At 31.1% G+C, this 16,155-nt stretch overlaps 1 protein-coding gene across 1 annotated transcript in view; it reads right to left on the reverse strand.

The window, feature by feature from the left end:
- Positions 1-16,155, reverse strand: part of LOC119601639 (armadillo repeat-containing protein 8-like) — a 215,683-nt gene that overhangs the window by 9,871 nt on the left and 189,657 nt on the right. Inside the window, exon 4 of the mRNA XM_037952695.1 lies at positions 7,725-7,956. Within this exon, the coding sequence (XP_037808623.1) occupies positions 7,725-7,956 (232 nt within the window). The remainder of the gene's footprint in view (positions 1-7,724; positions 7,957-16,155) is intronic.

Here is a 16,155-nt window from a genome sequence, read left to right on the forward strand (position 1 = left end):
GTAAAATACATATAGCTTTAATCCAGGAACCTTGAACGATTCGCAACAAGGTTTCTGGATTAAATCACGTAAATTTCCAACTTTTCTACGCTGATACAGGATCTCGCCCGAGAACATGTATCTTATGTCACAAGAACTTATGTTTTCTCCTCTCAACAGGATTATCAACATCGGATGCAACGGTGCTGAAGCAAGGTCGTGGCAACATATTCCTTGCATCTATTTACCTGCCTTTCGATTCTCCGACACTACCACCAACGTCGGATCTGATGAAACTGGTTGAAGAGGCACAAAGGAAAAATAAGAAAATTGTAATAGGTTGTGATGCCAACTCGCATCATGTAGCTTGGGGTAGTACAAACACCAATCGCAGGGGACAAGCCCTCATGGATTTCTTTAATACTAAAGACTTGATAACATTGAACTTAGGTAATAAAGCTACCTTCGTCAATAGAATCAGAGAAGAAGTATTAGATATAACTATATGTTCAGAAGAGCTTATAAACGAAATTCAGGATTGGAAAGTTTCGGACGAGCACTCCTTTTCTGATCATCGGTACATAAGATTCAAAATACTAAGGCCACCACCAAAGCCGATAAAGTTTCGGAATAAGTCTAAAACTAATTGGACAATGTTCGGGACCTTACTAAAGAACCGTTTAGGTCAGGACACTTTTCAATGTCGAAATAAAGAGGATATAGATGCCAAAGTGGAAACGTTCACAAGTGCCCTGGTTGAATCGTTCGAGGACAGCTGCCCTCTGCGAGAGCGGAGATCTGCCCAGGAAAAACCCTGGGTAACTGGGGAGATCCGGAACCTTGGGAAGACTCTTCGCAAACTATTTAACCGGGCACGGCGTAAAAAGACCGCAGTATACTGGGATGAGTATCGTAATAAACTTGGTGAATATAAGAAAATCGTTCGAAAAGCCAAACGAGACTCCTGGAAACTTTTCTGTGAACAGGTAGATAGCGTAAATGACGTATCGAAGATAAAAAAATTCCTATCCAAAACTCATGTCCAACCGGAATCTATGATCGATGACACGGGCAGGAGGTTTGAGGATATGGAGGAGACAATGAAACTCCTAATGGATTCTCATTTCCCACCCGGTATATCGAATAACATAGATGAACCGATATTGGAGGAAGGGGAGGGTAACACGGAAATAGTTATTACAACTGACATGGTTAAAGGGGCAATCAAGAGCTTTGCTCCCTATAAAGCTGCAGGGCCGGATGGAATTTCCCGGCACTTTTGCAGATGGAGGCGGGACTGGTTTCCGTACATCTGTCACAGATATTCACTGCATGCTTAAAATTGGCATATACCCCAGTTAAATGGCAGGATGCAAGAGTAATATTTATACCCAAACCAGGGAAACCTAGCTATGCGACACCTAAGTCCTATCGACCGATAAGTCTTACGTCCTTCCTACTTAAAACCTTGGAACGGATAGTCGATAGCATGGTTAAAAGCAGCATACCATACAATGACCTTAAATATAAGCAGCATGCTTATGTAAAGGGACGATCGGTGGAAACCGCTTTAAATGGAGTTGTCCACTACATAGGTGAATCTTTCGATAGCAAACTGTATACACTGGCAGTATGCATTGACATCGAAGGCGCTTTCAATAACGTGCACACTGATACCCTTATCCAATCCCTAGACCAGTTTTATGTTGACCGGGTGCTCCGTAACTGGATCAACTACATGCTAAGGAACAGATGGATAAGCTGCGAGATGTACGATATAACTATCAGGAAAAAGGTATTTCGCGGTATACCACAGGGTGGCATTTTGTCACCTTTACTCTGGGTCACCACGATTAATAGCCTCCTAAGAACCCTAACCGAGAAAGGACTTAGACCTGTCTGCTATGCAGACGATGTCGTAATACTTTTAAAGGGAAAGGATCCAAATTACTTGTGTAGAAGAGCTGAGGAGGCTCTGAATACGGCCTTGAGCTGGGCTCAACCGAGAGGCCTCAATGTTAACCCGGCGAAGACGGAAATCTGTCTTTTCACAAGAAAGACAAAAATTTCTACATATACTGAACCTTGCTTCTTGGGCAAGAAGATACCGGTGACAGACAAAGTTAAGTACTTAGGTGTAATACTTGACCGGAAATTAAAATGGAGACACCACATAGAGGATAGGATCAACAAGGCACATCGGTGCTGGGCGATATGTAGGAGAACCATAGGCATGAAATGGGGTCTTAGTCCTACTATGACAAATTGGCTTTATAAAAGTGTAATTAGACCAATTCTAGCTTATGCTTCAATAATCTGGTGGACTGCTTTGGACAAAAAGTGTAATATCAAACTACTACAGGGAGTTCAGCGTACATGCTGCTTGGGTATAAGTGGTGCCATGTGTACTACTTCAACCAAGGCTCTGGAAACGTTGCTAGATATTCCACCCATTGAAACATATATAAGATATGAGGCGGCGCTTACAGCCGAACGGCTCTTTACTTTAGGCGAACTGGCCAAAAACGGTTATGGGACACGTCATCAATGTATACTGGACACATTGGAAGGTTATACACATTCATCGGACGTGCCTGATCGCATACCAGACACTGAATATGTCGGAAACTTTGAAACGCTAATCCCAGATAGAATGTCTTGGTCAAGCGGAACATTAGAGCAAATACCAGTAGGAATCCGTTGCTACACGGATGGCTCTAAATTAGGGGACAAAGTGGGTCTGGGGTTCTATATAGAAGACCCAGAAACAGAAATATACCACCGTTTACCTAATCATAACACAAGCTTCCAGGCAGAAGTACGAGCAATAACGGAATGTGTAAATTGGATTAGAATAAATATGGCGCCCACATGGCTTAATATATTTACCGACAGCCAGAAGGCAATTTGTGCGATATCAGGTGATAGAATTAAATCTAAGACCGTATTGGATTGTAAGAAAGCTTTAACTGAATACTCTCCCAGAGGTAAGGTTCACATCATATGGGTACCAGGCCACTCGGGAGTAATCGGCAACGAAAGGGCGAATGTAATAGCTTTAAAGGGAAGGGAGCTCGATGTAGTTAACCTGACAAACGCAAAACCATTCGACGCAACAAAAGCTGAATTAAAAATATGGATGAGAGAATCCCATAAGGCCTCTTGGAATAATGAAACGGTGGGTAGAACCACAAAGATTCTATGGGGTGACCCTGATGAGAGCAAGACGAGAAATCTTCTCAAAATGAGCAAGTCTGAGGTTAGTATGATGGTACGTATTCTCAGTGGACACACAGGATTACGAGCACATCTATACAAAATTGGACGTGCGAATTCAGACGAATGTAGAGCATGTGGAGAGGACAGTGAAACTCTGGAGCACTTTCTTTGCCATTGTCAGGCATTCGTCGAAGTTAGATCCAAGTATCTTGGAAGTGATGTTATTCCGGAAATAACATTCTTAACCAACACCGATTGGAAGATTCTTAGGAATTACGTCCAGGAAACTGAGTTTCTGAACATGGAAAAATAATACATTCAGTGAACAATTTTTTTTTTTTCTTGAATCGGAGCGAACAACAGGCCCGATAGTGGCCTAGGTGTATTTCTTCGGATTTGATGTAGTATACATCCTCCTATCAACCTAACCTAACCATATTCAATAGTATCTATCACAAAATACACAAGTTTTCAGGAGAGCAAAACAACTGTTTATTTCGTATATTAATGAACATTTTGTTTTTTTTTCTGCTATATTATTTTTTAATAATTACATCTTACGTATTACAAGTCTTACGTATGATTTTTTAAAAGTTTTGAATTATTTGCGTTTTTAGAAAAGATAGAGAGTTTTTTCTTCAAACAGATAGAGAGTTTCTCATATGTATAAATAAAAACATTTTAATTCAATTTAATTTGTGATTCATATTATTCAACAAATAAAAATAAATAAAGGATACATACATAAACATATGTATTATAAATAACGACTTAATCATTAACTGATGAATTGAAATTAATAATACTATTTGGAAGCAGAGGTTCTTAACTTCATTTTATGTTAATACCAAAATTTTTTATACAAATTTGAAATTAATCATTAACTGATGAATTGAAATTAATAATACTATTTGGAAGCAGAGGTTCTTAACTTCATTTTATGTTAATACCAAAATTTTTTATACAAATTTGAAATTTCATCTCTTAAAATCGTATATCCTTTAAACTTTAAGGTCCTTTTACAGGGGCGTAAGAGCTGATTATGAAAAACTAAGTACATAGAGTTAATACTAATGGTCCACAGTTTCCTGTACACATAGATTTTGTTCATTTGTGTTATAATTCCTTTTGAGAAATATTTCTTCTGGTTTCTTCGTCAAAAGAATTTGCAAAATCTTATTTATTTTCACATTATTTGGAGGTGCATGTAGTTTTCATTGTCCTTGCTGGTCTTGCTGAAAGTTTTTGTAATTTATATTTGCTTTGCTTCGTTCGCTTTACTGAGCTTTCTTTGCGTTTCTTGGAAACAGAATCATGTTTCCTTTTGGTTCTTGTTCTAGGTACGCTTACATTCATCTATGTTATTATATAATTTTTTGCTTTGAGATAAAGATTGGTATAATACATGTATGTTTGTACCTGGTAGTCATCTACATCATCATTTGACAATACATAATACACTCCTATACTCAAAACCGTTTTATTTCTATTCATAGAATTGGTAAAATCAGCCATTTCATTACATAAATTAATATAGTATGTAACAATATCCAATTCACAAGCCTCGTGTACCTAAGTATCGTGTGACAGCAAATATTGGACCTGAACGAAACCATATACACATGATACTGGAGGTCATTTAAAGTGAAACTGTTTTTCAGTTTTTCATTTTGTGAATTTTTGTCCTTTTTAAAGGACTTTAAAGTTGTAAGGATATTAAAATTTATTAAAATACATTTACTGAATAATTTTCATCAATATGGGTATCAAATGATAGGGAACAATCTCCGGAACTCAAATCTATTTTTTGTTTTTATTTTTCAGGACGAAATATTTTAAATAATGTCCTTTGAAAATTTCATCCTTTTATATCCTTTGTAATTCCTAACATTTTTTTCTTAAAAAAATGTTGAAACCTTATGTATTCTTCACTGCATACTTTATGTTTGTTCCAATAGCTTTATTAGTTTAGCCGCTAGAAAAAATTATATTATTACTCTAATATTAAAAAATTTATTTCTTCAAAAATAAGCTAATTAATTTTAGTAAAATACTGGACATTACTGGATAGCAGTGATCCCATACAGAAAAACTGTGTACTCAGTTTTCCACTTTCAGATCCTTTTTCCTTTTTAAAGGACATCAAAGTGTTAAGGGTATAACCATTTAATAAAAGTTTCTGTTCTTATATCAATATATGCTTCAGTTTAAAGGGAAGCATCGCTGAATATAATAAATATATTGTTTTATTTTCATGTTGAACAAGTAAGAAATTATAGTCGGGCGAGGCCGACCATATAATACCCTACACCTGTTACAAAAATAAAATGTGATTTAGTTTTCATAACAAAGCATTTAAGTTGAATTATACCTTGCCTTGAATTATACTTAAGCCATTTATTGTTGAACAAAATAGTGGACATTTAATTAATTTAAATTTTAATTTAAATTTAAATTTTGAAGGGGATTTGTATAGGGGCTATGGTCAAATGAGACACTATAATTATAAAATTCATGAAAGACATCATGGCTAGTATAGAACTTGATTTTGCAGCTTTTTGTCGAGATACGAGTATATTAAACACAATTATGAACTTAAAATCCCTATTCGTCGGGTTCAGTTGTATGGGGGCTAGGTGAAATAATGGACCGATCATAACCATTTTCAATAGGTTTCGTCCCTGGGACAATAGAAGATCATGTGCCAAATTTCATTGAATTATCTTAAAAATTGCGACCTGTAGTTTGATTGACGGACATAGCTAAATAGACTCAGAAAATGTTTCCAAGCCGATTGGTATACTTTAAGGTGGCTATAGGACCAATATTACAATCATCAGCACAAACCCAATATACCCTCCCCACTAAAGTGGTGTAATGTATAAAAATGGTAAATAATGACCTTTAAATATATTATTCCGTCAAATTCCTGAAATACAAATTTTCAGCTCTATCGATCAAGAACTGCCGGAGTTAGAGGGGGTCAAAGTTGGAGATTTTGGTCATACAGGGTTTTTCAAATGACTGTAACTTTTCACCTAATGGTCCTAGCAAAAATTGTCTGAAGGAGTTTAGATAGCTATTTCTTCAAATAATAATTTTTTTTTAAAAATATTTTTTTAATTGTTTTTTTTTTTCAATGGGCCCTTTTTTACTCAAAAAGGCTTATACAATTTCCCTAAAGGGCTTTATAGTCGCTTAATGGGAATTTATCATTTTTTTCTATTTTTCAGGACGAAAAAAATAATTTTTATTTTGTTTGTCCTGATAAATAAAAAATATCAATTTAATAATTTTATCCTTTATATGGAAGGATAATATTTTAAAAGGATATTTCCATGTCCGTACAAATATTTGAATAAATATAAAAAATACTATATCCTTAAAAGTTTAAAGTTTTCAAGGGAAAAGGAATCAGAAAATTTAAAACTGAGTATACAGTTTTTCTATATAAGGACTCTACTTTCAGTTGTATTTGGTTTTGCTCAAGTCCAAAAAGTAATGTCCAATATTTTCTCATGTTGATTTGCGTATTTGTCAAGAAGTTAATTTTTTTTATTTAAGTGTAATAATATAATTTTTTCTAGCGCGGATTAACTAATAAAGCTATAGAAACCAATTTTAAATATGTGGTAAATAATACATAAGGTTTCAACATATATTTATTTAAGAAAAAAATAATAGAAATTCTCAAGGATATGAGAGGATGCAATTTTTATTTAAAATATTTCGTCCTGAAAAATAAAAACAAAAAATTAATTTGATTTTCGGAGATTGTCCTCTGTCATTTGATACCCATAATGATAAAAATGATAAAATAAAAAAGTATTATTATTCTGAGGATAGCAAAGTCGAAAAATCATTGATTAAAGAACTACTTCCAGAACCGTTCCATTAAACGAGTGTGTTGATGCGCAACACATAAATTTTTGGTTGTGAATATTTTTGAAATTGAGTTTCAAAATTCTAAAGAAGACACAAATCCTTTGTAAAGAAAAAAAAAATATTAGAATTCCGAAAAATTTGGAAAATTCTTAAAAACGTATGTATGTATTTTTTTAGTTTTTTTAATATATTCTGGTCCTGTGAAGCGAATTTGGAAAATTCTTAAAAACGTATGTATGTATTTTTTTAGTTTTTTTAATATATTCTGGTCCTGTGAAGCGAATTTCTCTTTAGTATCTATTATTGTTGGTAATAGATTTTTTGGGTAATCTATGTAGCACTAGCACTAAAAGTACTAAATCTAGCACTAAAAGAGCTAAATTGACAACGCTGACTATAACGAAATGAAATTGGTATATGAGAACCCCTGCATTTTTTTTGTGTATCACTTTGTAAGTAATTGCAATTATTAACGATAGTTTTTTTTCCATTATATGCAATTTTAATTTCTAGTATAAATTCTTCCTAAAATAAATTAGTATTTACTTGGAATATTTAATACACATTATGTTTACTTTTCTTGGGATTTGTTAATAAGTAAAAGCGCAAGCTTAGTTTTTTCCAACACTGCATACACTTACCTAGTTACACAAATAATATCTGAAACAGATCTATTTTCAAATGCCATGCAACAAAGACATTGAAGTACTGGAACCTGCAAATGTACGTTTTTAATGTTAATAAGACGAACTAAATTTGGTATAGCGCACGCGTTTAATAAATCTGTCTGGTCTCTTCTTGTTTGACATAATAATGATAGTACAATTGCTGCAAATATTTGGATATTTAATGAGTTTCCAGAATGTGTCAGACCTAAAAAGAAATAAAATACCAGTTTACAAATAAAACAAATATATTTTTTGAACTGAATAATTTTATTACACCCTACACATAATATTGCAGGTTCCCTTCTCACAAAGGTGAGAAGGGTATATACCCAACAGAAAATTTATAGCTTACTACATTGATATTGTGTTGCTTATTTTGTATTCGAAAGTGCTTACAAACTTACACACGCTCTGGCTTACTTTACACAGGGTATGGTCGCTTGAAAATGACACACTAACTGATATACTTGGTTTGCGATATTATGTGTAGATTATACTTTTTTATAATATATTTGTGTGTGGAAATACCTAGTAAGTAAGATATACCTAGTAAGTAAAATTGTTTCTACAGCACCTTCCTATCTGGAACACAAGTATCTACAACAATTTTCTAGTTAAAATATATGTGTATTAAGAAGTATCTAAATATGTATGTTTTTTGAAAAAATGTTGATCCAAAAAATATTTTTCGATAAATGAAAAATTTTTTGTTGATTAAATTACAGCACACTTGATTTTTTTATATTTTAATTTTCTGTTCTCATATACAATGTTAATCACAAGTATATTAAGATGTAATGCAAAAAAAATTATTAAAAATTTAAACTTCATATCCAGATTTTATATGCAAGTAAATCAAATTATAAGTAACACAAAGTAAAGCACACAACATTCGTTACAATTCCGAGTACTCTGAAAATTTTCTGTGGGGTAATACTGATGCCAAATCGAGACTTTTACAAATCCTGGAATTCAGGATTTTGATACCAGTATTTTTTGGAATCCGGGGATCTTTCGGAATTACATATTTTTTTTATTTTATATACAGTGGTAGACATTCGTTTGTACTAGTTTTTTCTTTTCCCAAACTTTTTCATTTCCCGGGAAAACGAAATTCATTTTAAAATTTCGCGGAATCCCGGGAATTCCCGCCTAGACGAAATTTTAAGAATATAGCGGCCATTTAAATACAATTTCGTATTATTTTTATACCCTTTACCTTCGTGAGAAGGGTATATACATATAAGTTTGTTATTCCGTTTGTAATTTTCACAATATATTCTGAATCTTTATAGATAGCAGAGTCGATTAAGCCATGTCCGTCTGTCTGTTAAAATGAGCAAAATCCGTCCATAAATAGCAGAGATATAAGCAAAAATCCGAGACAACCTCTGAAAATTTCATCAAAAGAAGACAATTTTTTGCATGGTTTGATAAATAAGCAACAACAACACTGCTTATTGGAAAAAATATGTATGTTTGAATGTCTGTGGAAAAATTTCTACAAAAATCTTCAAATTAAACAAATAAATCTTTTTTCGCTAAAAAACTTCATTTTAAACAAATTTGAATTTTAAAACTTAATATATATTTTGATTAAATCCTAACTGTAAATAGTTATATAATCATGTATGTTTCGTAAATTGAATCGGTTTCAAAACCGAGAAACTTTTAAAACCGAATTAGGTGTTCTGCAAATATAATTTTTATTTGAATATAAAATTCAGAAAAATAAACATATTTTAAATAAAAAAGAGTTTAAAATGCCCATAGCTTTTATACATTCATATTAAGTTACAATTGTATTAAAAAACGCAAAAAAAAATAATTTATTTTGATTATTTTGATTTTGACAGAAATAAAGATTTTTGCCGATTCTAGCAAAAAAATTGTTTGATAATTAATTTTAAATTTAACAAAATTTGTTTGTTGTGGTAAAAAAATTGTTTGTAGTGAATTTTTAATAAATTTTTTAGCTAATAGCATATTTTCTTAATTGACAATAATTATTTGTTTTTCAATTAATTCTGTACGAATCTGTTTATTAAATATAAAATTTTCGTGATACGTCCGATTTGAAACAATTTTACATTTGGTTTGGTGAATTCTAAATTAAGTGTTTTCTGTGCACGTTTATAAAACGAGAAAAATTATGCGAATTCGTTTTTAAACGAGAAATGTAATCGGATTCGGTTTACAGAACAGACACGATTCGTGTTTCCATGCTCTTCAGATTTGCAAATATTACTTAGGAACAGTAAAGTAAATTGACACGATTTCCTTCACTCTGGTTTTATCATTCGGAAGGAATACATTAGTGATAAATATAAACATTTAACCAAATGTTTAAACAATTATAGATAACGAGATAGCAATTGTTGTCTTTGACTCCTTGTTGGACTCTCTTGCGTATAATTTTATATTCAATCAAAATATTTTATGTGTTAAATTTTGAATTTTTTATTTCAGCCTTCTGACTCCCTTTGCATAGGTTTGTCTTTGGACGATCAACATATATTTTTTTAGTTAGTTAATAAACAGAGATACTGCAATTTATTTTAGAATGCGATAACTCTAAATGTATTCGATTTTAAATCTAAACAATATTTTTGAAAAAAAAAAAATCATTCCTGGATTGGATTAAAAAACATTAAAATTTTAACTTTATAAAAAAAATCTTCTTTTTTGGTATTAAAATCTTATAATCTTCACACCACCTCAAAAAAATTCAAAATGAAGATAAATCTTCATATATGACAACACTAGTCGTACGTATTTTAATGTTATTATAATTTCCTACATTTGGGTTAAAGAATATTTTTCCGTATCATTAGTTGTTTTCGAGCTATCCTAGCAAAAAAAGAATTTACAAAGAAGCGAAAAAGGAGTAGAAATAACTCCATGGAAATACTAAAAAAGACCTGAATGAGTGACACAGGCTTGTCATAGGAGGGATGTTCTTTTTATTTGATACCAAATTCACTACTTCTTTTGGAAGTTATTTGGAAGTGAAATTGTAGTGTTATAGAATACAATTCAATTGACTTAAATAATAATAATTAATATTATTATTAACATTAATGATAGGGGTTTTTTTATCGCTAGATTTATTTTGGATTTATTTTATTTCAAGAAAAAAACTATCTTTGGAGACTGAAGTTTAGTTTTGGTCATCATTATCTGAAAATACTCTGTTTACGCTAATAGAAGGTCAAAGAACAACTAATTTCAGTGCAAAAATGGCGGTTCTGTAGCACAATACAAATTTGTCATAATTTTTACGTTATTCATATGCTTATACACTGTTATACGTTTTATCTCCAACTCGCTCTATGACCCACAGTGCAATGTCTGTCTATTCATAATTTCAGATAGTATCACAGGTCATATTAATGATTAGAGTTAGAAAAAAATTGGTGGTCACAATTGGTGGTTGCCAATTTAGCACTTTTAGTGCTAGATTTAGCACTTTTTAAACTTTTTTAACATTGAAAGAAATGATTTCATCGGAACTTTTTAATCACAACATTTTTCGACAGAACTGTTTCGAGAATAAATGGCATCGAAAATAATAGTTGCAATGTCGCAGTTCCAGAATCTGGTTGTTTATTTCCGATCTAAAAAATTAAAAAAAAATTTATTAAATAAACATTTCTAATTCCATATTAAAATCATCCCATAATAAGTGGATTTGGTACGTTTGCGTATTAAGGTAAAAACATTACATATGCAGTTAAAAAATACCAAAAAATAAAGCTATTTTAGAAAAATTCTAGGGGACCCATATAGAAATCCTCTTTCTGGTATAAAGTAAGAATCGAAAAACTCTAAAACCAGTTATTATAAACATTTTGTTCTGTATTAAAATCGACCCATAATAAGTGGAGTTGGTCCATTTGCGTACTAAGCTAAAAATATTATTTATGTATTTTATTTTAAAAATTCAAATATTTTACAATAAAAAACCTTTTTTTTTTTTTTTTTTTTTGTTAGCACTTTTTCTAGCATTTTGTCTTTATTTTTAGCACTTTCTAGCATTTTTTTCAAAACAATCTAGCACTTTTTCGCAATTAGATTTTGGCAACACTGGTCACAATCCACATATTAGTATAATATTCCAACCAAATTTTATTAAAATCTGACTTTATCTTTAAATACTTTTGTAAAATTTTTTGATTTACGTTAATATTGAAAACAAATTAAATTCGGTTGTCTATATTAGAGCTAGTTGAAGTAGTAGTCAATGAAATTTAGTGGAAATATTTTCCTGACTTCTAATGTCGTCTAATTTTTTTCAAATTATATTCATAATTGTGGCACCATCGGAAATTCGGATAGACGAACATTGCACTATGGGCCAGAGAGTGATGCTGTGATAAGGGATGAAACAGAAATTAATTATGTACTTTTAGCTAATATTAGAAAGATAAAATCCGACATTATCTTTATTTGGGTAAAAAATATTAAGATTTGAAAAGGTTATTGCAATGAAAAAATAATGGACTATAGCTCGAAAACAACTAATGTTATGAGAAAATATTCCTCAACCAATATGTAGGAAATTCAATTCTCTATAGAAATTATTATGCGTACAACGTATAATCAGAGAAATATTCGCTAAAAACTGATTTTTGTAACCTTTGACCACCAATATCTCGCTTTTAATCCCTTACTAATGATGCTAAGGAGAAGCTATGTGCTAATTTTCAGTTAGCTATCTAAAATTCCGTAGCAAAACCTTATATTCCTGTTCTAATGTTGCATACAAACGATTGCACAGTGGTTTAGAAACTTTTATTTTTGGAAATAATTCGTTGTTTGTTTTTGAGCTGAGGTGTTTCCGAGTTGATTGACAGTTGTGGGGGATTGAGGGCGGAATGGGGGCTAGTGGGTAGCCCATCAAAGTTGATCACCTCGGTTATTAAACTTTTTAAAAAAATCGCCAAAAGTCCATTTATGATCTGAATGAGTAAAATATTACTACTCCTTGAGAAGGTCTACAAATATACGCTTGCATGTGTGGGTTATCTATTTTGCTTTCAGAGATATTTAGGTTTAAATATTATTTTATTTTTTAGGTTTATTGTTTTATAGAAACAATTTTTATTCGGGACTATATACATACAAATTTTATATGATCCGAAAAGAGAACTTAATGTAAAAGCGTGTAAAATTTGGCTCATTTAACCGGACACTTCCCCCACCATCCCTATTCAAACATGGTCAATTTTGAAAAAAAATATTTTGATTTGAATAAAAAAATTTTAAAACGAAAAGTACCGATCTTCACAACTATCCCATATTTATATAGCCACATATGCTCCTTATATATATACCAAGTATTTCTACTATCACATGCTAAATAACTTCACAGTGGGCACTTTTATCAAAAACAAATTTTTTTGGAATAAATTTTTTCCGCTTTAGGAATTTCGGTATTTGTATATAGAAAATGAGATAACTGGTAACGATGTTATTTTAGAAAGACTTGGATCTATATATGTCCAACATATTGTTTCGAAATCTTTAACCGTTCAAATTTTACATTACCTCAAATTTTATATTTGTAATTTTATGATTTTTTTTTACTTTTTCGTAAATGGTGTTGTAATAAAAAAAATCCGTTATGTTATAAGTATATCTATTAAAGTTTAATTCCAAGTCATTATGTTTTCAATGATACCAAATACTTGTATAAAGGCTATAAAATTTATCACCAGGAAGTTCCCAAACTTATACTCCTTTTGATCCTTTTTTTACGATTTTCAAGCCAATTTCACTTATTAGTCCTGTTCCTCAAAAGAAAAATTGTCTTTGGTAAGTCCAATTTTATTCCATGTGATCTAGAATTAACTAGTAATAAGTTTTAGCCAGCGGATAATGAAAATTCGTTGAATAATTCGATTAATTATCACGAAATGTGGTAAAAAAGACCACTTTTTTCGTTTTAACAAAATTTTAACATTTAAAAAATATATTTTTAAATTTTCCACGGAATGTTATCTTTAAAATAAGATATAAAACACAAAAATCGAATCAGAAATAACCAAGTTATTCGCGATTTCTTAGACCAATTATTAAACAAAAATATTTAAATATAAAATATTTATAATTATAATATTTAGACCCATATCGAAAAATTGCATACAAAATGATTTTTTACACAATGAAGATTCAAGGGTGTAATCAATAGGATTATCATAAATATATTTGCTATAAAAATGCGTATAACTTTGTCATTTCTCATTTAAAATTTGAACGGATAAAAATATCGGAACAAAATTTTCGACATATAGTTCTCTATCCGGATCATATAAAATTTATATATACACTGTGTCCCATAAAATTTAGCAGGTTAAAGCAAATGAGAACAGTTTTACCTATATATACGAAATAACAATGAAGTGTAATTATTAAAACAATTCAGTTGCTTTTTAATTAATTTAATTTTATATGTACACAAAACATATCCAAGACGAATTTTATTCGTCTTGGATATGCATATATTTCATTGAATTCTTTAGAATTCAATGAAATATATGCGTTTATGTGATTTTCGGAAGTAGACCTTATATGGGAGCTATGACCAATTATGGGCCTATTCGCGAAAAATTTCGCAGAGTTATTCATATTTAGACAAAACATGTTTGTGTCGAATTTTACCAAGACAGCTTTATTTGATAATGAAATATGTGCTTTTAAGTGATTTTCGTAAAGGGGCCTTATATGGGAGCTTTGACCAATTATGGACCGATCCGTAAAAAAATTGGTAGAATGATTTGTACGTACACAAAACATATTCAAGTCGAATTTTATGCCTATAGCTTTAGAATTCAATGAAATATATGCGTTTAAGCAATTTTCGGAGCTATGAGCTATGACCAATTATGGGCCTATCCGGAAAAAATTTGGTAGAGTGATTCAGGTTTAGACAAAACATATTTGTGTCGACTAGTCCCAGCAAAATCTTTGCTTACAATGATTACCATTAAGTACTTCATTAATGACTTACTTTGTAGGCAAAGTCTAAAATAAATCAAAATAAAGAAACAAACAAAAATAAAACAGTTAGTTTTTCTGTTTTTTTCCTTTTTTTGTGCACACGATATCAAATGTCTATTTTTAGACAAACAGAAAATAAAATTGTATTTGTGTGTGAAAACTATTATTTGACGCACAATAAAACAGCAAAGCAGTGGTGTAGTAAGAGTAGCATTCAACTGGTAGACGGAAGGTACTGAGTTCAACCCCAGTCTGTGTCGACTTTTTATTTTTATTTCATAAATATTCTATAAATAACTCTACTAAAAAACAACTTATTTCCAACCAAATAATATTGACTTACTTTTGGAACATCTCAAACAAAAATAAGTACTTTTTCTAGTAGAATTGTAAGCACTTTACTCGATGAGTTCTGGTGATTTTTCTAGTGAATTTGTAAGCAAATATTTTGCTGGGTAATGTAAATGTTCCTTTTTAATTTAAAAAAAAATCAAAGAAAAATTTTTCTGAATCAATTCGAAAATTTGATCAGGCATACTTTCAACAAGATTTTTTCTTATTTCTTCATTTATTGATTTCCAGGCATCGGTAACTGCTACTGTAAGGTTGCATATTGTCGATTTTCAGCATAAATTTTAGTGATAATATGCCCCAAATATTCTCAATCGGATTCTGATGGGGGGAACATGCGGGTCATTCAAGTACTTCTATATTTCTTGAATATAGCCAGCCCTTTGTCCGACGACTTACATGTACAGATGCATTATCTTGTTGAAAAATATAATCTTGTTCATTACTGCGCTCCAAAAAAAAAATAATTTATCTTCAAGTATTTTTATGTACTCCGAATTCATTTTGGTACTTGGAAATATCAAATCACACATACCCAGCAAAAAAAGAACTTCCAAAAAAGCGAAAAAGAAGTAGAATTCACTACATGGAGGGATGTCCTTTTTATTTCCAAATTCACTACTTCTGAAGTCATTCCCAAGAAGTAATTTTAATGCTCTTTTTCTGGAAGTTGTAGTACGTATATAGAATACAACTAATTTGACTTAAATAATATTAACATTTATTAGACTAATAGAAACATTTAATACAAAAGCCCAAATATAAAATTTTTTATCTCATAAAAATGTAAGAACAAAAAATATATCTTCAACATTGAAAAAATATAATTATTTTGGCTTCTTCGGAAACTCTTAGTGCTACTTTTGAAGTGGTGATAAATGTTATTTTTTTGGAAGTATTTCGTTTTATTTTTGCTTGGTACTGCGTGCACAAAAAGCTCCCCAGACCATTAACGAACCGCCTCCGAAATTTCGTTTTGAGAAATATCGTAGTTCTTTGCGTAGGTCTCTCCAATAGCTGTTGAAACCATATGGACTATCAAGATTGAACT

The sequence above is a fragment of the Lucilia sericata genome, unplaced genomic scaffold, assembly GCF_015586225.1.
Source record: "Lucilia sericata isolate MDLA Ls3-8-SP2 unplaced genomic scaffold, ASM1558622v1 Contig000182F_arrow, whole genome shotgun sequence".
Lineage (NCBI taxonomy): Eukaryota > Metazoa > Arthropoda > Insecta > Diptera > Calliphoridae > Lucilia > Lucilia sericata.